The sequence below is a fragment of the Cryptotermes secundus genome, unplaced genomic scaffold (genome assembly GCF_002891405.2).
Source record: "Cryptotermes secundus unplaced genomic scaffold, Csec_1.0 scaffold378, whole genome shotgun sequence".
In the NCBI taxonomy this organism is placed as follows: domain Eukaryota; kingdom Metazoa; phylum Arthropoda; class Insecta; order Blattodea; family Kalotermitidae; genus Cryptotermes; species Cryptotermes secundus.
In genome coordinates this window covers 196,388-221,616 of record NW_019734966.1, presented here as the reverse complement: position 1 = coordinate 221,616, position 25,229 = coordinate 196,388, and the positions used below count along the sequence as shown (strand labels likewise).

Here is a 25,229-nt window from a genome sequence, read left to right as displayed (position 1 = left end):
CGGGGCTTGTCAGGAGGGCGCAGGTGCGAAATGTGGTAAGGGAGGAAATCACAACAACACAAACCCACACCCTCACCCTATGCTACCCTACATTAGTATAAACAATCAGTACACAACTATATACATTTTAGTAATATCACAATTAAAGAGCCGACTGGTGTCGGATTACACATTGCACCTTCTTAGACGATTCTTGGACCTCATCTTAGACTTCCTTTCACCCAGTTGTGGGTCGCTAGTCTCCTCTTACTCCTATTCTACTGTGTGTGTATATATATATATCTTTACCATCCCTGCAGCTAGACACCCCCTCTGCAGTCTCTACATTGCACATGTCTACCTCTGTATCACTCCGTTGAGTCACTCTTACGCCCTGTACACTTTTCGTAACGTTCCTAACTCATGTCCCATTGGAGGAGTTACACTTTAAGAATATCACAATTATATAGCATGGCGATAAGAGTAGTTCCACTTACTTTGCGTTGAGACTGCAGATGGATGGCGTGGCCTGGCACCTAGTCGGTGCTTCTTCCAGCATAGCCTCCGGCGACAACTGCCCAAATTTACTGTTTGAATAATTTCGTTAATAATTTGCTCTCTGGGTTATATACCTTTATTCTCGCTAACTCATTACTTTCCCGGAGGGTGCAAGCCCGCCTCCAATGACGTCTTATTCCAAGGTGGCTAGCTCTCGTTGGCTGGGATCCTTAGGGGTGGACACGCTCCCTTACGGCTAGTCCATTTGGCTAAGCCTTTTTACCTCCAAAACGTTCCCCCATCACTCAAGTGTAGATTCTGTAGAGTTAGCAGTTCGATATACCTTCAATGTCATTATGCTGACAGGATATCTCCGCGTCACAGGCCAGTGTCCGTCTAACTCCATAGGTAGAAATTCTATGAAGTTTCTTAATTCTTCTTACATCCTCTTTCGTACGTCTTACAAGTATTTCCCAAAACTAATTCTATTCTAGCCAACATTTTCCCCTAAAATAAAAAAAAAATAACTACTCTTTTAACATGTTACCGGGAGTCGGCCTTCAGGGCACAACAACGGCCGTGGGGATCCGTTGCGCTGAACACGTGACATCCTCTATAAAAGTTGGCACTAACTTCGCCGACAAGCGGCGGTTGCTCGGTTAGTATAGCTCGCTTGAGGACTACAGGCCACGGAGTTCGCTTAATGGGGGGTGGAGTCCAACTGGGTCCATTCGGCACGGCGGCCACTGATTCGCCTATTGTAACCTGCCCTGGGCGATTATGATGATGGAAAATTTGGTGGAAGGGAAATTGGCAAGGGAAACCGATGTACTCGGAGAAAACCCGTTCCAGCGCTGTCCATCAAAAATCCCATTTGATTAGACCCGGGATCGAACCCATGCGGCCGCGGTGGGAAACCAGCGACTAACCGAGGCCACGGAGTTTTTTTATTTATATAGAAACTGACCTATATAACTCTTCGTGCCCAGGCACTCAGATACCATTAACCTCTATGGGACAGATGCATTCACACTTCAAAGTGCTAGTTAACAAACGTGACTATCTAAGCCCAGGCAAACTGCCACAAACTCTCGCATCTGTTCCATCTCTACACGTTATGCATTCCTGTGTTTCCAGTGCTCCATGTCAGCCGGCTACTGGGAAAGCAAGAACAATGTTGCGTGTTTCACTTACCAATTGCTAGCAAAACACCGTAGAAGAATCCAGCCACAGCCTTAAGTACTCTATATTCATTTTCATCTGAGTAGACAACGCAGTACAGAAGACGACGTAAACATTTCATAAATTTCTTAATCACTGAAATAGAAATATTAGAGCGTCAGCAGTGATATCAAGACCTCGCGAAATTTCCGAATGGCTTCGAAATTTCCGCAGAAATATAATTTTAAAAATCTTAACGTAAAGCACAAATTGAAGGGCTCAGTTGTGATTGGACTCCATCCAGGAAGAGTCCAAGTCAGATACCACCCACATAATCTATTCTTCTCCTTTAGTATTTTCTTTCTTATCTTCTTGGGTCCTCCAACAGGTTTACACATTAATATTTTGTGAACATGTCTTATTTCCTCTAATTGACATACATGTTACGTTGATGGAAATTTTCTTTCAAGATTTGTTGTGTGGTTGTGGGGGAAAACTAAAGTGTGTTGGATTATTATCGACGGAGATTTGACGTAAAGACTGCCCTCCGTCTAGCTTCAGTAACGTTAGAGGAAATTATGAATTGTTTCTAAAGAGGCACAAGCTTTATATACAGCCCTGATCAGAGCCAGAGTTACTTTACGACTGGCGGTTTACCGCCAATCAGTTCGTCTTGCCGCCAAGCTCCTTGAGACCCACGACCAGAGATTATTTCAACTGAATCCTTGAAATTATAGTCCTTACATAACATTCTCTCTCACGAGAGGACTGAGCTCTCATTTACAATTCCTTCTGGCCTTCGTCAGTGCAGTCATTCTCGGTTCCGAGCCCGCAGGACTCATGACCACATTTTACTCTCTCAGAGTCGAGACTCCCCCCAACCTGGAGGGCCAGGTCCCCGTATTTATATCCCTCTAGGAACAAGGTAGTCCAGTTATATCAGACACTGGGCTCCATTTTCGTCGCCTCCTGTGACTCGCAGGGCTACGATGGAGGTATTGGAACCTGCCTCCACGCAGGCAAATGGAGAGTGCTATCTCCTAATTACCATGCTAGGGGTTTAGGTGTTTCTACCGAACCACACTGCGGCAGACCATGATAACATCTATCAGAACCACAAATAAAAAAAATTATGTACGTATCAGTAGAATTATAATAATGCAACTTCCAATTTCAATACCTGAAGCACAGTATCTTACTTAGTGTAACTTAAATAGTTTCTGGGAAGAAATCTTTCAGAAAAGTAACTGGACTCCAGAACAATGAAGTAAACGCGCTGTTTACGATAGTACACAAAGAGGAAAACAAATCTCCCTCTATTGTTAGACGAGTGAAATATTTGAGTATGGTGGATTGAACGTGGAAGAATCATGGTGTACATAAAGAATTCTGATGGGGAAAATCTTTTAGAAAACTTCTACTTGGAAAAGATTCCAGAATCACGTCCAGTGGCGCTAGTAATGTTTGGCACCACAACTGGGCAGCTGCCCTGAGGTTGGCTACCCTGGATCTGCAAAACAAGTGATTCTTCTGGATACTGCCAGATATCCAGATCCTGCGAGGCAATTCTAAACACGAACAGAATTACTCATAACGTGACTTCACAAGTCACGTCATGTTCTCATGAAGGCACGCTTTGTTTGTTATCGCATTTCATATTCACATCAGACTTTCTAGGTCTGTCACAGAATTCCTTTTCCTTATGCCCCGCTTCGAAGGAAATGTGTGAAAATTCCTAATACATTTTGAAATATGCGAAAAGAAAAGTATTCACATCCCTCGTACCCGGTAGACACCCCGTTTGCATGAAGCGTGTGTAAGTAAGGATGTCTTGCATGATCGTCGTTTAATAATTATCGTCTTTATCCTACCTTATTTAGTTTATAAAGAAAGTTAAGTTTATGACATCATATCTGTATGTCAAAAAGATTTAATATCCCTTGAACTAACTGTGAACTTTCATGGCATTTCGTATGAAAGTGCATGCTATTTTATATTCTAATTTTCGGTCTCCTAACAACTCCAGGGAGCAGAATCTATCATGAGAAGCTAATGGTCATTTTAACAAAAATAAGCTGATATTGTGTCTACAGATAAAGGTAAAGCTATCCCTGTAACAGGCCGTGAAGGCTCATAGGGTTGTGACACTTCGAGGCTCTCACATTTTCTCTAGACAGTCGGCTCACTGATGGTGGTGAGTTTATTAGCCTTACGCGTAGGCCGTTTATACCCCCCAGGAAGATTCCTGGTACTCATTTCTGTTGGAGGCTGAGTCGACTCCAGGGCCATAGTGCCGCTGGAAGGATTAGGTAAATTGAAAAAATCCACCTCATCTGGACCCTAACCCGCGACCTTCCGGCTTGTAGCATAGTGCCTCAACCAACTACACTACTGCCAGGAATGTGTATGAATCTTAAATTCTTATGCATACAAAAACTTAATATTGCACGTGCTTTGAAAAACTCGCTACTGCTGTTAGTACTTTGTATGTAGAGAACTTAGCACCACAGCTGAGTAACGGTGAGCAATTGCGCCTGCAAAGAAAAGAGAAATGGACGTTTGAAATTGCGAAATCATATCTAACAGTGGCCACGTACATGTGCTAAGTTTTAGAAAATAGCTCAGTGTCCTGTTAAACTCCACTATGCTACAAGCTGGAAGGTCGCGGGTTCGATTCCCAGTGAGGTCATTGAAATTTTCAATTCACATAATCCTTCCAACCGCACTATGGCCCTGGGGTCGACTCAGCCTCTAACAGAAATGAGTACAAGAAATCTTCGTGGGGTAAAGGCGGTCCGCACATAAGGCTGACGACCACACCTCCATCTTTGAGCCGACTGTCTAGAAAATGTGGGAGCCTCGACGTCTCACAACCCTGTGGGCCTCCATGGAATATTACAGGAATAGCCTTTCCTTTTTTTTTTACAAGTGAAGCGTTTTTTTATGTACGCATAAGTCAATATAACAACAACATTGTCACGTGTATGTGTGACTTAGGCGGGATTTGGATTGGTGAATAGATTTATTGACAGCTTACAGGACGTAACTACAAATAACTATAACACGTATTATTGCTGATTTCCACATTACGAAATCATGTCACCCTAAGTCTTTTCAGTCTGCTTTCACTAGTCGTTGCTTGGTAACAGCTATCTACAGTGGCTTTTCCTCTGCAGTGTTTTCACTAAGCGTTTCCTGGTAACGAATATTAACAAAATGGAGATTTTTAGCTTCCGTGGTCACGCCGTTGCCCGTTTGATAACACTCCTTGCTTAAACACACTAACAAACCAGCCACTTCATTGAACTCAAATGAACTGCCCTTAGCCGGCCTGGGGTCCTCGTCACATAGCCTCGTGGCGGACCCAACAAAAAACACCGCCTCCAGCAATCCCTATACTGTTGTTATGGACGGTTGCCTAGCTATAGCCCGCGTATCGACGTGTTTGCAGGCCGTTACCAATCATCGCATATTCATTCTCGTTACCGTTTCTTAGCAACGGTACTACGCGTAACAATATAAATTAAACTATCAGAATACGATAATGGTGGTTTAATTTTTACAGTATATAAAAAAGCAATCCGTTACGGGTTACACACCAATGAAATGAACGTTTAAACAAGATCAAGTTTATGGCTTCACAGCGAGAACTTGAGCCGTCGCTACCTTGATATTACGGAAGAGAGGTGTTTGTGAGATGTGTCATTGAAACTGCCTCATGTGACAATACATGTTTAAGCATTCAAATAACGTTAAGGATATTACTTCAACAATTTGAGATGCTACAGTTTCGGTGTTACAGATTCGAGGGATTTGTGGATAAAACGCCAAGTTTCATGACAACCGGTTCAAGCACTCAAATAATTATTCGACCTTGAAGATGGGGACGAAATGTTCCTCCGAAACTTCTGTTGACTTTTAACGGACTGCACTGACTTATATCCCAGGTTTATAGTATTTTAATTTTCCATTTAGCCTGAATTTATTTGTTTTACCACTCATCAACGTGCACTCACCAATACAACAGTTTGGGCTTTGTAAGATTTGAGGCTTTCACGGCGGTGACTATGAAGAAAGCAGTCTTCTGGGATTTGGCACCGTGTATATGTGGTGTTAACCGACGTTTCGGAGGAACGTATCGCCTCCATCTTCAGGGTAGAAGAAAAAATATAAGAAATCCGCAAGCGAAGACTGCAAACTGCTTTTACCGGTTCTCACGGTCTCTTCGCTTGCGGATTTCTTATATTTTTTCTTCTACCCTGAAGATGGAGGCGATACGTTCCTCCGAAACGTCGGTTAACACCACATGTACACGGTGCCAACTCCCAGAAGACTGCTTTCTTCTCAGTTTGGGCTTTGCTATAGTTTGAAATCAACCAATCAGAGCCTCTGTTCGTAGTCCGAGAAAGCTCCAGTCTTTCCATGCGCATCTGTCCCACCGTACTATACTGAGACTTCCGAACATCAACAATACCTTTTAAATCTGACATTGCGACGTACGCAACAATGCTAGATGGACAGGGATTTAAATGAACAGCATAAAGTAGTTAACATTTTCCTTAATCTCGGTAAAGTTACTAACCAGTGAGTCTGTGCTTTAATGTGGACGGGCGATTAGTGTAGTAACCGTGTGTTATTACTAAAATAAACACTTATTTGAGGACACACGAATCGATTCCGCTTGATGTATGCCTTATTATTGTTACTTCTGAGATGTACATCTGTGAGCTGGTGACAATTTTGACGTTTTGGAGTGTACGGACTCCATTTGTGTGTCAGCAGTTTGGCTGTCTTCGAGTTTGTAAGGTTTGAGGTTTTCAGGGCAGTGGTTATGAAAAATCCTATCCTCTGCGATATAACGTCGCGTATGCTTTTGAAGTCAAACAACGTTTCAGAGTAACATGTCACCTAAATCTTCAGGGTTCAGTAATAAGACAAGCAAGAAATCAGCATGAAGCAGGTAGCAATCAGTTATCTGCTTCTTGCTGGTTTCCATTTCATTTTGTTTCAACGAAAAATCTTGAAAGATGATCTAAATATAGAAATTTTAACAAACGCCGGAACCCAGTCACAAAAATTACATGATTTTAACTCGATTCTGCGAACACTGAAATCGCTCACAGAACATGAGCTGGAATATAACACAACTTTGTATTGCACCAGGCTTCATGTAATTACTGGCTCGCATTCGACCAATCCAAATTACGAAATATATCCGGGAAGTAAAGATACAAGCCTAGTTAAAATGCGAGGTCCCCCCCCCCAGAAATGGCAGTGCTGCCGTATGACAGGGCTGAGTTCACCGGCCACAGCCACGGCAACGTTATGCTCACAAAATGTGTTTAAAATGACCGTGTTGATTCAAAATCTTGCCAAATGTGAGGTTCGTGCAGTAATTTGATTTCTTCGCGCGAAAGGAGAAACTGCTGCTGAAATTCATCGCCAACTTGTTCATGTTTATGGCGAAGTTGATATGAATAGGCAAAACGTGGCAAAATGGTGTCGTGAATTTGAAACGGGAAGAAGCGATGTTCATAATGAAATAAGGAGTTGAAGGCCATCCGTTGTCACTGATGAAATCATCCAAGAAATGAAAACATTCGTGCTGACAGACGTTTAACTATCGATGAACTTCATCAACAATGTCCAAAAGTGTCGAGAACTATCCTCCAAGTATAAGAGCGCAGGCAGGAGATCTCTACGAAGCTGATATAAAGAAACTCGTTCCCAGGCTCACCAAGTGCATTGCGATCCATGGTGACTGTGTTGAAGAGTAAATAGAGGTGTGTTGCAAAGTCCTCCAAATGAATCCCCCCAAAAATGCTTTACAAATATTTTATAGACCTTGTATTTTCACTTTACAGATTACTTTCTTATTTTATCTACTTTACACTTTTATATAGTATTATATTGTCGTATATTAGTGATCAGGCATGGGATATGGATTGAATATTAAATTTATTGAACAGTTAATATGCGTAACTACAAATAGTTATATTTTAACTGTTCTGCACATTCTTATAGATAACTAAAGTACACATTAAGACTTCCCAATCTAATATGTCTTTACTTACTTGTTGATTGGTAGCGGCTTCTAACAATGAAAACTTTTTTGCTTTCATTTACAATGGCTAGCTGCTAACCGCAGACTGGACCACAGAATTTGGTATTCGGATACAGTTATCAGTAGTTCCTCTATTGTTACGTGCGAAGACGTTGTCCAGGTAACGTGTTGACAGATTCGTTACCTAGCAATAGCCTTTCAGATATCGTGTCACAATATTTTAACAAAGAGTCAGTCTATGTAATATTTCACCAATAATCCGTTTGTATTTCCACCTGGTGATGACTGCATGCGGTCTAAACATGCAAAAGTACAAAGCTATCGCCATAACGGGCCGTGAAGGTCCGTAGGGTTGTGAGACATGGCGGCTCCCATATTTTCTAGACAATCGACTCACAGATGGCGGTGAGGTTGCCAATCTTACACGCCGGTCGCCCTTTACTCCCAGAAAGATTCCTGATTATTTTTTGCCAGTGGGGTGGGAATAAGGCCCTTGTACTGCGGCCACTTCTGGCCTATTGTACCAAACTCAGGTGATAGGTGAGGGTGATTGTGGAGCAATTGGTGGAATGAAGATTGGCAGGGGTAACCGAAGTACTCGGAGAAAACCTGCCCCATCGCCACTTTGTCCACCACAAATCCCACTTGACCAGACCCGGGATCGAACCCGGGCCGCCGCGATGGGAAGCCAGCGACTAACAGCTTGAGCTATGGCGCGGCCTAAGATTCCTGATACTCATTTATGTTGGAGGCTGAGTCGACCCCAGGGTCATATGGTGGCTGGAAGGATTAGGTCAATTTAAAAATCGACTGACCTTATCGGGTTTCGAATCCATGGCCTTCCGGCTTGTAGCATATGCATAATTGTAACTGAAGAGCATGCTGGTCCCTCCGTCTTGCTGTGGGCGTCCTGTGTTTCGTCCTTTTCGGTTGTCTGTTAAAATTGCCTTTGAATATTGTCCGTCTACCATTCGTAAAACATGACATTTCAACTGTGATATGGATTTCAGAATTTTACTATTTGGATTTTAAATCTTCAGTCCTTCCTTAATTTTAGTATGTCTTGTTTGGCCCTTCCTTGTGCAGCCTGCTACACTCTTCAGAAATTTAATTTCACAATTTTCAGTCAGCATGGTGATTTCATAAGCCTTCTTTAATTTCTGTCATACCCTATTATGAAATATGCATATTTTAGGAAAGTAGGCTAGACGGGCTTACAACACCACCATGCTGTCCGCATGTCTGGAACCGCTTTCCACCCCCCACCCCCCAGGCTTTTAAATGCCTGAACCAATCTTCAGTTCTTCCGAGAACTTTTTTGTTACAATTTATATTTCGGGTCCATATGCAAGTATAGGTACCGCCACAGCATTATAACGTTATCTGTATATATTTCCTTGTCTTGTTATTGTATTCTTATTGTGTTGCATATTCGGTTAAATGTATTCATTTTTAGCTTAATTTCCACAATTTTAAAAAATAAATCACCTTGCTGTTTATGTGTCTGTATGCTGCTAGGCAACGTCTTTGTAAACATGCCCCCGGGGCAACGAATACACAAGCAACAATAGAAGAATTGTTGGAAGCATATTTCAGTGAGGTCCTCTATCGTTGCTAGGTAAGGTATCTATAAAAACTTTACTGCGGCAACAATACGCACATAACAATAGAAGAATTGTTGGAAGTATCTTTCTATGAGGACTCCTATCGTTGTTAGGCAAGGTATTTATAAAAAACATTACCGCGGCAACAATAGAAGAATTGCTGGAAGCATCTTACTGTGAGGTCCCCTATTGTTGCTAGGCTAGGTATCTATAAAAACCTTACTGCGGCAACAATACGCACACAGCAATAGAAGAATTGATGGACGCATAATTTTCTGTGTGGTCCGCGTGGTGTCAAATGTAGGTGATTAGTTCATCCCAGAACTACTTGAGTGAGGAGAGAGTGAAGAGAGTTGATTCGTCATTATTTAGTCTTATGTTTCTTATGTGTTCTTTGTATCTTGTTAGATTTCTAGCAGTTTGGCCGAGGTATACTTTTTGGCAACTTTGGCATGTTATTTCCTATATCCCACTTTTTCGTAGGGGTTTATTTCTCGTTTTTCATTTATTAGTTTACCTATTGTGTTGGCTGTTTTAAAGGCCATCTTTATGTTAGTGTTTTTTAATAGTTTTGTGATTTTTCGTATGTAATTTCCTGTATAAGTAGAAGTGACCCATTTTGTTCTTTTTCGTCTTTATTATTACCCATCTTGCGCTTAAGTTTGTTATATATACGTAGATGTGTGATGTCTTCCTTTCTATAGCCATTATTTAGTGTTATACTAATAATAGTATTTAATTCTTTGTTTTTAGCATTTTCATCAAGGGGTAGTGTAAGAAGTCTGTATATCCAATTTCTATATGCTGGCAATTTTTGTTCTTTAGGGTGGCATTATTTATTATTTATTGTTATGTCTGTCGTTGTGGGTTTTCTGTATATTTCTATTTCTATTTGTCCGTGTCTATTAAATATATTGAAGTCCAGGTAAGCTAAATTTTTTAAACACTTTAAAAGTTGTAATAACAGGAAGGCTGCTGTGATTGTGAAAAGTTGAATATTGTGTACATTGTGTATTCCAGGCATTATGTGTGTATGTAATTTAGCAATCAGAACACTTATTGTGATGGTGGTTTCCGAATAAGTATTGATGTTCCCTCTGAAGATGATCCGTAAGTGTGTGTGTGTGTGCCTCTCTCTTTCTCTCTCTCTGTCTCTTTCTCTCTCTCTCTCAAGTCTCAATTCTGAGACAGTAAAATATGGTCGCGAGTCCCAAGGAACTCGGACCCGAGAAAGACTGCGCTGGCAAGAGCCAGCAGCATATACAAAAGACAGACCCGTCCTCTCGTCAGAGAAGGCGCCCCACAGAAACAAGACCGTAACTGTCAAACGATAATAATTAATATATGGTCATGAGCCCCAAATGAGGCTCGACACCAAGACTTACTGACTGACTGACTGACCGTCAGTCGCAATGTAACTCTGACTCTGACCCTGACAGAACTACTTGTTTGTAATAATGTTATAATTTTTCTGTCAATTCGTGCATATCTTCGGCCCCCTTACTTCTGATGCATATGTAGTTCTGTTTATCCGTAGTCTTATCGTGACAGTGCTCCCATTTATATCATTGTAACTGTAGTTTCTGTTCTCTGTCTTCTTGTATATCATTACACCTACACTGGCTGCAGCTCTTTTGTCTTGAGGAAATCAGTGGTAAATTAGAATACTGTATTCTGCTTCTTTTGAGCTATTCAGATTTTTCTTTGTTTTCGACAAAATAGCTTTTTGGCCTACTCGTGCTTCTCTTATTCTGAAAAAATAAAAGGAGGCTTATGATATCACCTTGCTGTATGTGTATTCCCCTTATAAAGTTTTGAATGCTAGTACCAGTCTTTACGAATCTTGGCATGTGAATCACGGCATCTGAGCCCATGTTAACGACGTGCTGCATAAATTTCTTCCATGAGTGTGTGTGCCTGAATACACATATGTGTATGTACATATTGTGACGTGGATAGCGCGACGGGAAGGGGGGTCACGTGAACTCTGCCTCTCGCGAGTGACGTCACGTACCCCCCACTCCTTCCATCAGTACGCAACGCTCGGTGGGCGGCCCCTACCCCGCGGTGACGTGGCAGCACTTCCGACAGTGACGTAGTGGGGGATAACATAGTTACTGAGCCATGCGTTCTACTTAGGCTCCGTTCACCTGTTTCTCAACAACCATTAGAACAATTACTGGCCGCGTAGATTCTTATGCTCTCCATGTTATATCAAAGGGCAGTCTTTGGCCCTGTCTGTAACGCCCTATCGTTGCTAGGCAACGGCTCGGTTAGGATTGTTGGACGCGTCGTTTCCTATGTAGTGTGGGTCGTATCAAAGGAAAGTAGGAGAATAGTTCTGCCTAGGACTTCTTGTTTTTATTCACCGTCTATCTCAAATTCCTCTAGCTTGTGACTCTTATACGTCACATTCTAAAGTGCTGTATTCCATGCAGGGTTTGAGGTTTCCACAGCAGAGATGTACTGGAATATAGTGCCGTGTATATTACTGAAAGTCAATCGTTATTCTGGAGGAGTATTTCGCCTCCATTTCAGGACTGTTGCAACTTGCTTCACATTGGTTTCTTCCTGTTGTGTTTCTCTCCCCTCTGACCTGTCGGCAACTAACGCTGACCAAAAGAGCCGTTTGGGCCATTGGGCACTGGGGCCCTTCGCCAAAACGAAGGAAGTTGTACTAAATTCATTTCCTACTCAATTACTTCTTGGAATACCTTGTTCGTAAGGAGGACTCTGTGTAAATTGTACCATAAAAGCAGTCACACAGAGAATAATGTGCCCTCATAAGCCTACTGTTCATCTTGCGGAAGACAAACAAGTCAGTAGCGATAAAACATAAATTATTTAATGTCATCTATTCCTGTTCTGGAAATTTAAATAATTTATTTTTATATGAAAATTGTGTAAGCCCGAGGATTTTGCTAGCATATTTACTGACACCGAAGCAACGAATTGTTCAGCTTAACGTGTTTCGTTACAGTAGATTATACGTATAATAAGCCAGGAACACGCGAACAGTTCTATTTCAATATCTCAGTGTAGGATCCGGTCTAGAAAACCGAGATTAACGGCCGTTGCGCTCTATCCGCTAAAGTTGGCACTAACTTCTCCTGCAAGCGGCGGCCGCTCGGTCGTTATAGTTCGCTTGCGGACTACAGGCCACGGAGTTTGTTTTTATCTCAATGTATGATCTGTGAGTGCTGATAATACTCTGATGCGAATATGTGAAGTTTTGTTACTGCATAAAGGAGTCGGTCTGCGATTGTCTGTTATTGCTTGTCATTCGTGGGGGATGACGTCGAAAGTTGGTTTCGGTATATCATTCGATAAAATATAGGACTAAATGAATACGGGAGAAAGCAAGGAAAGAAAATAGTATAGTGTCACGCGTATAAGTGAGTATAGATGGGAATTGGATTAGTGTTGGATTTAGTGATCACTTACGGGACGTAACTTCAAGTAACTATAGCACTATCGCAAATTCATACAACCTACAGTTCACTACAGCACGTACACGCTTCTCAGTCTGCCTCGTCTTCACAAGTCGTTTTCTGGTAACGGCTCACAACACCATAGATCCCACAACTTGTCTCGTCATTGGTTCACGTTGTCGATGGCTGCATTTCCCGAGCTGAACTAACTGGCTTCCAGGCCGCACCATAGCTCAAGCGGTTAGTCGCTGACTTCCCACCGCGGCGGCCCGGGTTCGATCCCGGGTCTTGTCAAGTGGAAATTGTGGTGGACAAAGTGGCGCTGGGTCAGGTTTTCTCCGAGTACTTCGGTTTCCTTGCCAGTCTTCATTCCACCGAATTCTCCATCATCATAATCACCCCGGGGCAGGCTAAAATAGAGCAATAAGTGGCCGCCGTGCCGAGTGGACCCAGTTTGACTCCACCCCCCACTATGCGAATTAAAAAAAATTAACTGGCTTTCAACTGCCGAACTCACAGGGTCAGTATTACTTTACGACTGAAGGTGTTAATAATAATAATAATAATAATAATAATAATAACAATAATAATAATAATAATTCAATTCAATTCAATTCGTGTTTATTTATGTGCAAACTTNTAATAATAATAATAACCCAATTAATTCTTATTTATTCGTGTGGCAGCTCAACATCCTAATTTAAATCAATTCAATTCATGTTTAATTACGTAAAACTTAACAGCACAGAGGCCAATTAAAAGGTTAGCATGGGTACATAGAATTTCATAAAAATAATTAAAAAACAAATAAAAAAATTTGAGAGTCTACATAATGACAATAGATTAATAAAAAGGCCAAGAAAAATAAAGTTAACGTTAACAGGAGAGAACAACAAAATAAGACCACATACACAGAAATAATAATAATATTATTATTATTTAACTGCAAATGGGTTTTCACCTGGTACTACAATAAGAAAACAGACAAATAACACACATTAAAATAAGGCAACAGATAAATAACACATAAACACGGTCAAACAAAACACAGCACATAAACATTAGTAGAAAAGCCCACAAACATTAGTAGAAAGGCCCACAAACATTAGTAGAAAACGAGCATAATATGTAATAAACTAACAGCAATCAATGCGCAATGCCATGTATTCAATTTTCCCTTCATTTCGCTTTACTGCACTTTCGTAATCCTCCCATCCGCAACACTTTTCACTTCTCTTCACTTCACTTCACTTCACTTCACTGCATTTTCTTTTTTTTGCTGATTTCTACCCCACCTTCACTTCGCCTTATTTATCACTTTCCCAACCCTTTTCCTAAAATTACATACTTGGTTTGCAGGAGAGAGTGCCTAAAGCATCTGAAGGTAGCTGGTTCAGAGCTGGATGGCCCTATTTACAAAGGAGTATTTTCCGATATCTGTCCTTTGCTTTCTGCTCCTAATTTTCTCGTCATGATCGCCCCTGCTCAGATAGCATGGCCTTTGTAATCTATCACCTATAGCCTTCCAAGCCCATTCTCCCGTGTATGCTTTGAAGAGAGCGCATATGCGAGCTATCTGCCTGCGCTATGTCAAGGCTCCCCAGTTCACATGGTTCCTGTGTGCAAATGTAGCCACTTTCTCTTGCACCCGGTCTAACGCATTTATCTGTCCCTCCCTGTAAGGATACCAGCACACCGCCCCGTATTCCAGAATCGGACGCACTAAAGATGTGTAGGCCACACAGTTAGTGTTGCTACTGCCCTTTTTAGAATACGCATTGTAAAATGAAGTGACTTCCAGTCTTTTTTTACCGTGTAATTGTCTTCATCAGCCCAACTTAGATCGCTGCGTAAAATTATTCCCAGATATTTACAACTGCTCACTTCAGGAATTACTGTGTCCCCTAACGAATAATTTGGTGGTTCCCTGACTCGGGCCCTCGTGAAATAAACTGCCTTACTTTTAGTTGGATTAATTATCATCGCGTTTTCAGCCGCCCATTCCCCAAGTTTGTTCAGATCTATCGGCAACATTTTCGTATCTTTATTAGTTGTAATTTTCCTGTATACGAGGGTTGGAACTTTAATAGTGGCAACTATTTATTTACAACTGATACAAAATAGACGCATGTTTCGAAGTTTTACTGTCCTTCAGTGTAGTCACCAGCATTGTGTACAACCCGTTGCCAGCGATGTGAAAGTCGTAGGATACCTTTAGCAGCGCTTGTTGTGTTGATAGTTCGAATGGAGCGGTCTACTGCCTGAAGAATATCTGTAACAGTTCTGAAGCGAATGCCGTGGTTCCTTCATCTTAGGAATCAGTCACAAGGGCTTAAGTCCGGGGAGTATGGTGGATGGTACAGCACTTCCCAGCCCCATCGATCACAACAAATGAGCCACAGCTTGCGCTGCATGCGGCCGAGCATTGTCCTGCAAAATGATGGGTGGGTTCTGCAGAAAGTGTCGCCGCTTCTTTCTCAAAGCTGGTCGCAGGCTTTGTTCCAAAAATGAACAGTAACACTGCGCATTCACGGTCTGCTGTCGGGTAACGGTATGCGTTAGGATAACACCATCACCGTCGTACACGAGAATCACCATAACTTTCACATTGCTGGGGTTCTGACGAACTTTTGATTTTCCTGGTGACCCGTAAAGACGCCTTTCGTTCGATTGGCGTTTCATTTGTGGCTCGTACGATTTAGCCCATGTGTCATCCAGCGTAATGATACGGCGTAAGAAAGCCTCTCCTTCGCGCTCATAGCGCTCCAAATGGATGCAGTTTTTCTCATCAGCGTATAATTTATGTTAATAATTCCGCATGCCTAACCTGTTTACTATTAGATTCGAGTTTCCCTTAATGGCGTACTGTTTTCCAGGATGTAACGCCTTGTAGATAAAGCAATCCCTGTAACAGACCGTGTAGGTCCATAGGGCTGCGAGAAGTCGAGGCTCCCACATTTTCTAGACAGTCGGTTCATAGATGACGTTGACGTTGTCAGCCTTACGCCACAGCCGGTTGCCGTTTACCCCCAGGAAGATTCCTGGTACTCAAATCCAGGGCCACAGTGCGGCTGGAAGGATTAAGTCAATTGAAAAATCCAATGAAATCGGGAATAGAACTAACGACCTTCCGCCTTTTAGCATAGTGCCTCAACCAACTAAGCTACCGCGTACCCCAAAGCACTGTAGTTCAGTTGAAATCCTTTCTGGTTACTGCCTCATTTTTTTGATGGCCATTTGATTTGCTTAATATTTTATCCTGAAAGTGGTGGCAATATGTTCCTCTGAAGCGTCGACAAAGTTATACCAGAAAGCATGGCGTCATATCCCAGAAAATAGTAACTCTTCAGTCTCTTTGTCATTCACTCTCAGATGTACACTCTGTGCAAAACAGACATCAGGCAGTCTCCCTCGAAACTTCCAGCATCTTCTCTGCTGCTTCACTGAGTTCCATTTTTGTTGCAGCGACATCACTCCACGTTTTACGACAAGAAAGCTTTCAACAGTAACAAGACGGTCTCATTTTTCTGAAAGCTGCGGACGCATTGTCTAGTCGTTTTATTAGTGTCTCGAAGAAGAGTTAAAAGATTTAAGAACGGAATGTTGAGAATATACAAGGGAGAGCGAAACATACCTCGTCATGGTATTACGTAGCATAAGTAATTAACATATGAAGTTGTCGCCTGATAAACAGAGGTTTAATGATGAAACTAAGATCTGTCTGCCTGTTAGGAGTACCTGAGGTTACAAACCACTGAAGCCAAAGCCTGTCACTGGAGATGAATTGAACTAGTTCCATCCACCAACAATAATTACAGTCTCTTAATTAATATTTGAGGTTCTTACGGCGGTGGTTATGAAGAATTATGTTAGTTAACTACTTTCACACTGGTGGCTTGCTTTTCTTATTTTTCTAGACTGAAGATGGAAGTGATATATTCTTCCGAAACGTCTGTTGACTTTAAACTGTCTATAGAGCGTTATTTTCCACGGCTGTGAGGACCTCAAATCCTACTTTTATTGAGGTATTACCCATTTTTATCAATGTAACTATAAACGTACGCTTATGAGAACGCCTTGCTGTCTGTGTCTGTGTGTGTATCTATCTTGCAATATTTTAACCCGTGAACAGGTCTTTATAAGACTTGATATGTACGAGCATATTATGCCGCCAGCGCCAATCTCAACTGCCTACTTATGTACATTGCTTCCATCAGTAATACCAACATTGTACCTTCTCAAATTGTATGGATTTATTGACTTCATTACTCATACATATTAAAGTACGTGGGCTGTCCAAGAGGAATCCGAACTTTGTTTTTAAAACATTTATTGATTAGCTTACAACTTAATAAGACTTGTCTCTTTCAAAGTATTCCCCTCCACTGTCTATACACTACTTCCAACCGTTTTTTTTTTCAGTTCTGGAACGCATCCTGGAACGTGTTTTGTTGCATAGCGCTTAGGTCCCGTAGCGAATTTTCTTCTAGCTCTTCTATCGTCTGAAATTGGCGACCTTTCGGAGTGGATTTCAACTTTGGGAACAAAAAAAACTCTGCAGGGGCCATATCTGGAGAATAGGGCAAATGGGGGACGACAGTCGTCTGTTGCTTCACCAAAAATTCACGGATAAAGAGCGACGAGTGAGCAGGTGCGTTGTCGTAGTGCAGCATCCAGGTCTTGTTTCTCCAGCCCTCAGGCCCCTTTCTTCCCTCTGCCTTCCTCAAATGCTTCATGACCTCCAAGTAAAACTGTACATTGACTAGTAGTTACTATAGGATTCTGACGATGGTGTATAACACACTGATATATTGGGTTTTTGGACTTTATCCATCGTCCTGGTTTTTAAGATAATTAATTATCTTAAAAACCAGGACGATGGATAAAGTCCAAAAACCCAATATATCAGTGTACATTGACTCTCTGACCACGTGAAGCGAACTCATGATGAACGACGTCCTTCCCATAAAAGAAGATCAACAACACCTCATTTGATCGACTCTGATGTGCTTTTTTGTTCGCGGTGACGATTTTCCACCCACTGCGACGATTGAGTTTTTTTTTCCGATATCCTACCCGTACACCCACGTGTCATCACCTGTTACGACATTTTTCAGGAAGTTTTCGTCAGCATTTGAACGGTCAAATAGCTCCTGACTGACCGTGACATGGTTCGCTTTTTCCTCATCTGTCAAAAGATGTTGCGCAAATTTTGTAACAGCACGATGTATCTCTAGTTTTTCGCACAAAATTGTGTGGCAGGAACTTTTACTGATGCCTACTTCTTCAGAAACTTCACGGACAGTTAGGCGGTGATTTTCACGAATTACAGCACGCACTTTCTCAACATGATCATCGTCCGTTGATGTGGAAGGCCGTCCAGTTTTGGGATCGTCTTCGGTGGACGTTCTGCCCGAGTTGAAACGTTGGTACCATTCGTAACATTGTGTACGGCTTAAATAGTCCTCTCCATAAGCTTGCTTCAACATCTGAAAAGTCTTTGCAAAAGCTTTTGCCAATTGAAACAGAATTTCATGCAAACACGTTCCTCTTCAAGGTCCTTCATGTTTCAATCTTCAAAAATCGCAAAAGACACAAGAGACACGTTCACTCTACCGCATGTACTAGATGACTTAAGTGATGTGGCGTGATCGAGCAGGTGTCAGATTAAAGCTTAAGATCACCGCTACACAGCGCCACTGTCGCGAGTCACCTATGTTGGCTCGTTTGCGCCCTATTTAACAACTTCGGTTTCTTTTTGGACAGACCACGTATGTAGGATGTGTGCCTTTGTGGGAAAGTTAAAATAGCAACGAATTCCGGAGTATTTACATGTAGCAAATCGTTTAATGCATTTTAATACATCTGCTGTTATGAAAAATGAGAGTCGTTTGTTTTCATATGCTTTTGTTATTCTGTGAATGTTTTAATATCTGGCTGACGTGTAAAGGATACTTCCCATTTATCGAGGAAAGACGTTTGTTGGTGTATAAAGCTTGTACGACTGTCTTCAAAATAGCTACGTAGAAAATAGCTGTATGGACCTGTTAAGAGATTTTTTTTCCAAAATGTTATCACCTTGAGCAAAAATCTGTCATTTAACTCACCCCTGAAACAATGGAACAACACCTCAGTAGATTAACAATTAAGTTTATTTCAGTCCAATGTGACGTATAATGCCTTCACCACTTCAGCGCTTAGTTACCTAACATGTTTCGATTCTTAATAAATCATCATCCTNTAAAATAGCAACGAATTCCGGAGTATTTACATGTAGCAAATCGTTTAATGCATTTTAATACATCTGCTGTTATGAAAAATGAGAGTCGTTTGTTTTCATATGCTTTTGTTATTCTGTGAATGTTTTAATATCTGGCTGACGTGTAAAGGATACTTCCCATTTATCGAGGAAAGACGTTTGTTGGTGTATAAAGCTTGTACGACTGTCTTCAAAATAGCTACGTAGAAAATAGCTGTATGGACCTGTTAAGAGATTTTTTTTCCAAAATGTTATCACCTTGAGCAAAAATCTGTCATTTAACACACCCCTGAAACAATGGAACAACACCTCAGTAGATTAACAATTAAGTTTATTTCAGTCCAATATGACGTAAAATGCCTTCACCACTTCAGCACTTAGTTACCTAACATGTTTCGATTCTTAATGAATCATCAGCGGAGGTATACCACTACGATCAGGAACCCACCAGTACGTAAATGTTTTTATAAGACTGTATACACTTAAAACATTTATAATGCTCACTATATGTAGTTGTTAATTTTCCATTGTCGAAATAGATGTTTGACGTAAACTTTTATGATAAGAACATTTTTGAAGTATATTACTTCGAAGTGACGTAGTTGCAATCACTTCCATAAAGGATAGTTTAAAATGTAATTTTCCAGTGCACTGTATATAAAATTCAATTTGTTTCACCACAGCAGCCTTCCTTTACATTAAAATTATGTTATGAATGTGTGTGAAAACCTATTTTCAAGTTAAGAAATTTGTTTGTGAACCAATATGGGTCGTGTTTTAGCTTCCTTGGTAGTGGATATTGTCGTCTATCCCTCTTGGTGATGTGTTCTTGTTTTTACTGGTATAGTTTATATGCGTGCTGTGTTGCTTGTACTGAAACAAATCAAATACCTCAGTAGATGTTTTGCATTACAAGTAACCGAATTTCTCATTTTAATTTTCCAGGACCGCCTCTGTGGCCTAGTGGTCAGAATTCCTGGCAGCAGATCCAGAGGTTCCGGATTCGATTCCCGGCGCTACCAGATTTTCTGAGTAGTGGGACTGGAACGGGTCCGCTCAGCCTCGTGAGGGTAATTGAGGGGCTATTCTAGAAAACCGAGATTAACGGCAGTGGGGATCCGTTGCGCTGTCCACGCGACACCCTCTGTCCGCAGAAGTTGGCACTAACTTCTCCGACAAGAGGCGANGTGCACTGTATATAAAATTCAATTTGTTTCACCACAACAGCCTTCCTTTAGGTTAAAATTATGTTATGAATGTGTGTTAAAACCTATTTTCAAGTTAAGAAATTTGTTCGTGAACCGATATGGGTCGTGTTTTAGCTTCCTTGGTAGTGGATATTGTCGTCTATCCCTCTTGGTGATGTGTTCTTGTTTTTACTGGTATAGTTTATATGCGTGCTGTGTTGCTTGTACTGAAACAAATCAAATACCTCAGTAGATGTTTTGCATTACAAGTAACCGAATTTCTCATTTTAATTTTCCAGGACCGCCTCTGTGGCCTAGTGGTCAGAATTCCTGGCAGCAGATCCAGAGGTTCCGGATTCGATTCCCGGCGCTACCAGATTTTCTGAGTAGTGGGACTGGAACGGGTCCGCTCAGCCTCGTGAGGATAATTGAGGGGCTATTCTAGAAAACCGAGATTAACGGCAGTGGGGATCCGTTGCGCTGTCCACGCGACACCCTCTGTCCGCAGAAGTTGGCACTAACTTCTCCGACAAGAGGCGATCGCTCGGTCGGTATAGCTTGCTTGCGGACTACATGCCACGGGGTTTGTTTTAGTACTATTCTAGCAACACGAACACATACGCATGGCTGAAATCACATCTCTATAAAAACCGTAAAAAATTGAAATAGTCACCAAGACCAGACTCCACACCACTAGTAGTCAATATCGATGTAATTAACTTCTAATTAAATAAAAAGTTTTATATTTGTCTGTAATTTTAAGATATAAGATCCTTAAATGGATCTGTATTGCGAATATGTACTTAATTTCCAATTAATATTGATGAAACCTCTGATGATGGTCAAGACAGATATATTCACAATTTTTTTTTATTGCTAGCGGGGTGGGACTAATTCCCTTGTACTGCGGTCACTTCTGGCCTATTGTACCAGCCCCAGATGATAGGCGAGGGTGATTCTGGAGCAATTGGTGGAATGAAGATTGGTAGAGGAAACCGAAGTACCCGGAGAAAACCTACCCAAGCACCACTTTATCCACCACAAATCCCACTTGACCAGACCCGGGGTCGAACCCGGGCCGCCGCGGTGGGAAGCCAGCGACTAACCGCTTGAGCTATGGCGCTGGGTATATTCACAATAGTCACATCTGAAGAAATATATTCAACTTATATACATATTTAAAATAAATTATATTCTTACATGGAGTCTGTGCTACCTCATGAAGTACAGAGACTGGGACACGAGTAGGTTTTCCGAGGCATCGGGCTCAGATTCCAGTCTTCGGGGCTGAGAGACATATTCCTTCTCCAGACCTTTCAGACTGGCCCTGAGACCCACTCAACTTCCTCTTCGAAGACCGTTTTTCTTGGAGAACAGTGACCGGAGCGTGAGGCTGACCACTGATTTTCATCCATTGCCGAGGTTAATGAATGGAGATGTGCCTCCACTCTTCCATACGTCTTCGTAGCATGGTGTTATATTAAGCACAGGCACATCTTTGCCTTCACATATTCTTTTATTCGAATGCTGTGTTCGTCACTTGATAATATTAGAAGTAAACTCGAATTAATTCCACTTGAACTTTTGTGGCCGCAATCAGCATAGCCTGAGTCTTCTTTGGATAATTTCTTAATTATTGAGGTATTAGCTTTATGTTTTTTCTGGAATAACAAGGATGATATTATCTAAATATCGTCACATGTATGTAGTGTGACAATAGACCGAGTTCGGATTGGTAAGTGGATTTACTGCACATTTACAGATCTTAATTATAAGTAACTATAGCCCTATCGATAATTCACACATTCTGCAGTTCACTGGAGAAGTCTTAGGTTGTCTCAGTCTTCTGTGTCTTCACCAGACGTTGCCTGATTACGAATCGCAGGAGTGTCCTCTGCTTCCAGGCTCACGTTCTTACCGGCTGACGCCTGTCCCACACCTAACTCATTGTCAAAGACAAAGTCGAACTTACTTTTTTTTTTCCTGTGGCGCTACAGCCCCAATTTGGGCCTAGGCCTACCTCCATGAAACTCTCTGTTTCACTTCGGTTTACTAGATCTTACACATACGGTAGGACTCCTTGGGCGAGTGATCAGCTCGTCGCAAGGCCTCTACCTGTAGACAAACACAGAAAAACGCACACAAACATCCATGCCCTGAGAGGAATTCGAACCCACGATCCCGGCTTCCGAGCGAGCGCAGACAGTGCACGCCTTAGACCGCTCGGCTACCATGACCGGCCATACTGACTTTGCAACCGACTATTTACCACCAAACAGTTCGTCTTGGCGCCAAAGACCTTTGAGGATCACGAGGAGAGTTTTCTTTTGCAAAGGAACCCTTGTGGTCATAGTCCTTATGTAACATCTCCTGCTCCAATTGTCCTGCTTATAAAATTCTCGCACAGATCGCAAAGAAAACACCGTTCCTCTGTTGCTGTTCAATTGTTACTTAGAGGACCACGCAGAAAACACATCTTGCTGATTACGGATCTCTGCCTAGCAACAGCTGCTGTGCAGTCGCCGCCTAGCAACGCGCCTACAAGCCAGAATATGCATGGATTGATCCGCAATTTATTGTAAAATGTATTTCTATGTATCTACTTTTCATATTGTAACGGATTTGATCAACGCTTTGTCAGGCAACAGCTGTGTAAACATGGTCCAACAAGTAGCAATAGAAGGAGCTGTGCTTACTGTAGATCCAACCGACCCTACAGTAGACTGGCTAGTTCGCGATCATGTGATATAACATATGTTTAATGTAGGTCCATGTCCGTTCCGCGGCTATATAAGTAAGCGAGCAGGGGCTCGACACCAAGACAGACAGACTGACTTACCGTCAGTCGCAATGTGACTTTGACTTTGACGTTCAGACCAATTACGAGTTACGAGTAGCAGTAGCGGCAGAAGCAAGCCAGTGCTCAGTTGGCAATAGCTACGGCAAGTTCGTAGTTGAAGAAGAATTAGCAGTTGGCCCGTGAAGACCTAACATGTGACTGGGAAACTTTATTTGTGTGTAATATTTGGGGTGGGTAATTCAGTGAGACTGCTATGATTCTTGTGTTATAAAACCGTGGAAACTAGTGCAGATAAACTGAAGAGATTAGTGTGGAATGATTGTAAATTGTGTAAAGCAGCATTAGAGTAATAATTAATTGTAGTTCCGGTCTGCAGGTTGTTAATAAATCCAATTATCAATCAACCCCGTCTTTAGTCACCCATACACGTGACAATATGAATGACTTCAGTCTTGAGTTTTGTTGCTACTTTAGTGTACAGAGCTGCCTTCCCCTGGTATTGGATATGATAAGTGTGAAAGGTGTAGTCATATTTGAGATTTATCACTGATTTAAGAAGCGTGTTGTAGGTATGAGAAAAAATCGTGTTTATGACGATATGCTCAGTTTTTCAAAATAGAATTCAATGCACATGTAGCACGCATATGAGCGAAGCAAAAGGTATTCAAAATTCTGGAAAGAAAACTTGAATAAAAGAGACCACATTGAATACATAGAAGAAAACAAGAGTAATAGTATACCGTGGACGCTCACAGCGTTGCTAGGTAACTGACCGCAAAACACCTCGCGACCGAATACACGCAAGGCAACAATTGGAGTGCGGCGTTTTCTATGGAGTCCGTGCCGCACCGTTGCTATGCAATCCGTCGGTAAACACGTTCTAACAATATAGGCTGTTTTTTCTACGTGGTCAATAAGGAGACTATAAAATGACAGTTATAGACAGAACAGAAGTAAGAGACCCCATGTGGAGTCGGGGTCGAATATCTCCACCGTGACCCTGCGAGTCGTAGGAGGCGACGAAAAGGGAAGTCAATTCTGAGACAGTAAAATATGGTCGCGAGTCCCAAGGGACTCGGACCCGAGAAAGACCGCTCTGGCAAGGGACAGCAGCGTATGCCAAATAGAGACTCATCCTCTCGTCAGAGAGGGTGTCCCACAAAAATAAGACCATAACTGTGAAACGGTAATAATTACATATAATATCTGGTAATGAGCCCCAGAAGTAAATCGACACCAAGACTTACTGACTGACTGACTGACTGACTGTCAGTCGCAATGTGACTTTGACTTTGACTTGAACAGAAGTAAGTATTTGGAGAGTATTTATCAGTATTCGGGAGTATTTGAGAGTGTTTGAGTGTTTAAGTGACAGTGAAAGAATTCTCGGCGGAAGACAGCAACGGGGAGTTCGTAGAAGACCTGTGAAAATTTAAATGGTGATTGAAGACCTTAATTATGTGCAATACTTGGAGTGATCTGAAGCGCTAGTCCTGTGTTCAGATACTGTACGTTACCCGGAGAGAACTAGTGTGTGCGTGCAACAGTAAATTATGAGGTGTATGTAAATCAGCTACGTCGCTGTAATATAAGTGTAGCTAAAGAGAGAGTGTGCCGGTCACGGTAGCCGAACGGTCTAAGGCATGCACTGTCTTCGCTCGCTCGGAAGCCGGGATCCTGGGTTCGAATCCCACTGAGGGCATGGATGTTTGTGTGCGTTTTTCTGTGTTTGTGTACAGGTAGAGGCCTTGCGACGAGCTGATCACCCGCCCAAGGAGTCCTACCTTATGTGTAAGATCTAGATAAACCGAAGTGAACGGAGTTCATGGAGGTAGGCCTAAGCCCACTGGGGCTGTAGTGCCGAGGAAAAAAAAAGAGAGTGTGTAATTACGTGGTTAATAAACCCAATTACCAATCCGAACGGCGTCTCAGTAGCCAAACACGTTACAGTATTAAAATGTGTCTCAGATGAACATGATGTGAGGTTGTGGACTTCAGCAAGAACGGTGGCGGACTCTTGCGAGCACAGTCATTAACTCTTATGATTTCGAGAGTTCTCCCAGCGGTTAATCAGAAGAGAACGGGTTTCTGGGTTTTACCGCCGTGTAGTTTGGGAACAGCCCGACGCTTCGAAGAAACAAATCATCTACGTCTTTGTTGTGTAAAAGTAAACCAAACAAGAAACCGATGGAAGCTGAGCTAAGCTGTCTGCGATCTACACGGCATTTCAATATAAAACAGAACTG

At 42.0% G+C, this 25,229-nt stretch overlaps 1 protein-coding gene across 1 annotated transcript in view; it reads right to left on the bottom strand.

Moving 5' to 3' along the window:
- LOC111869059 (protein sneaky) overlaps nucleotides 1–25,229 on the bottom strand; it is a 166,376-nt gene that overhangs the window by 41,029 nt on the left and 100,118 nt on the right. Inside the window, exon 2 of the mRNA XM_033753273.1 lies at nucleotides 1,672–1,794. Within this exon, the coding sequence (XP_033609164.1) occupies nucleotides 1,672–1,794 (123 nt within the window). The remainder of the gene's footprint in view (nucleotides 1–1,671; nucleotides 1,795–25,229) is intronic.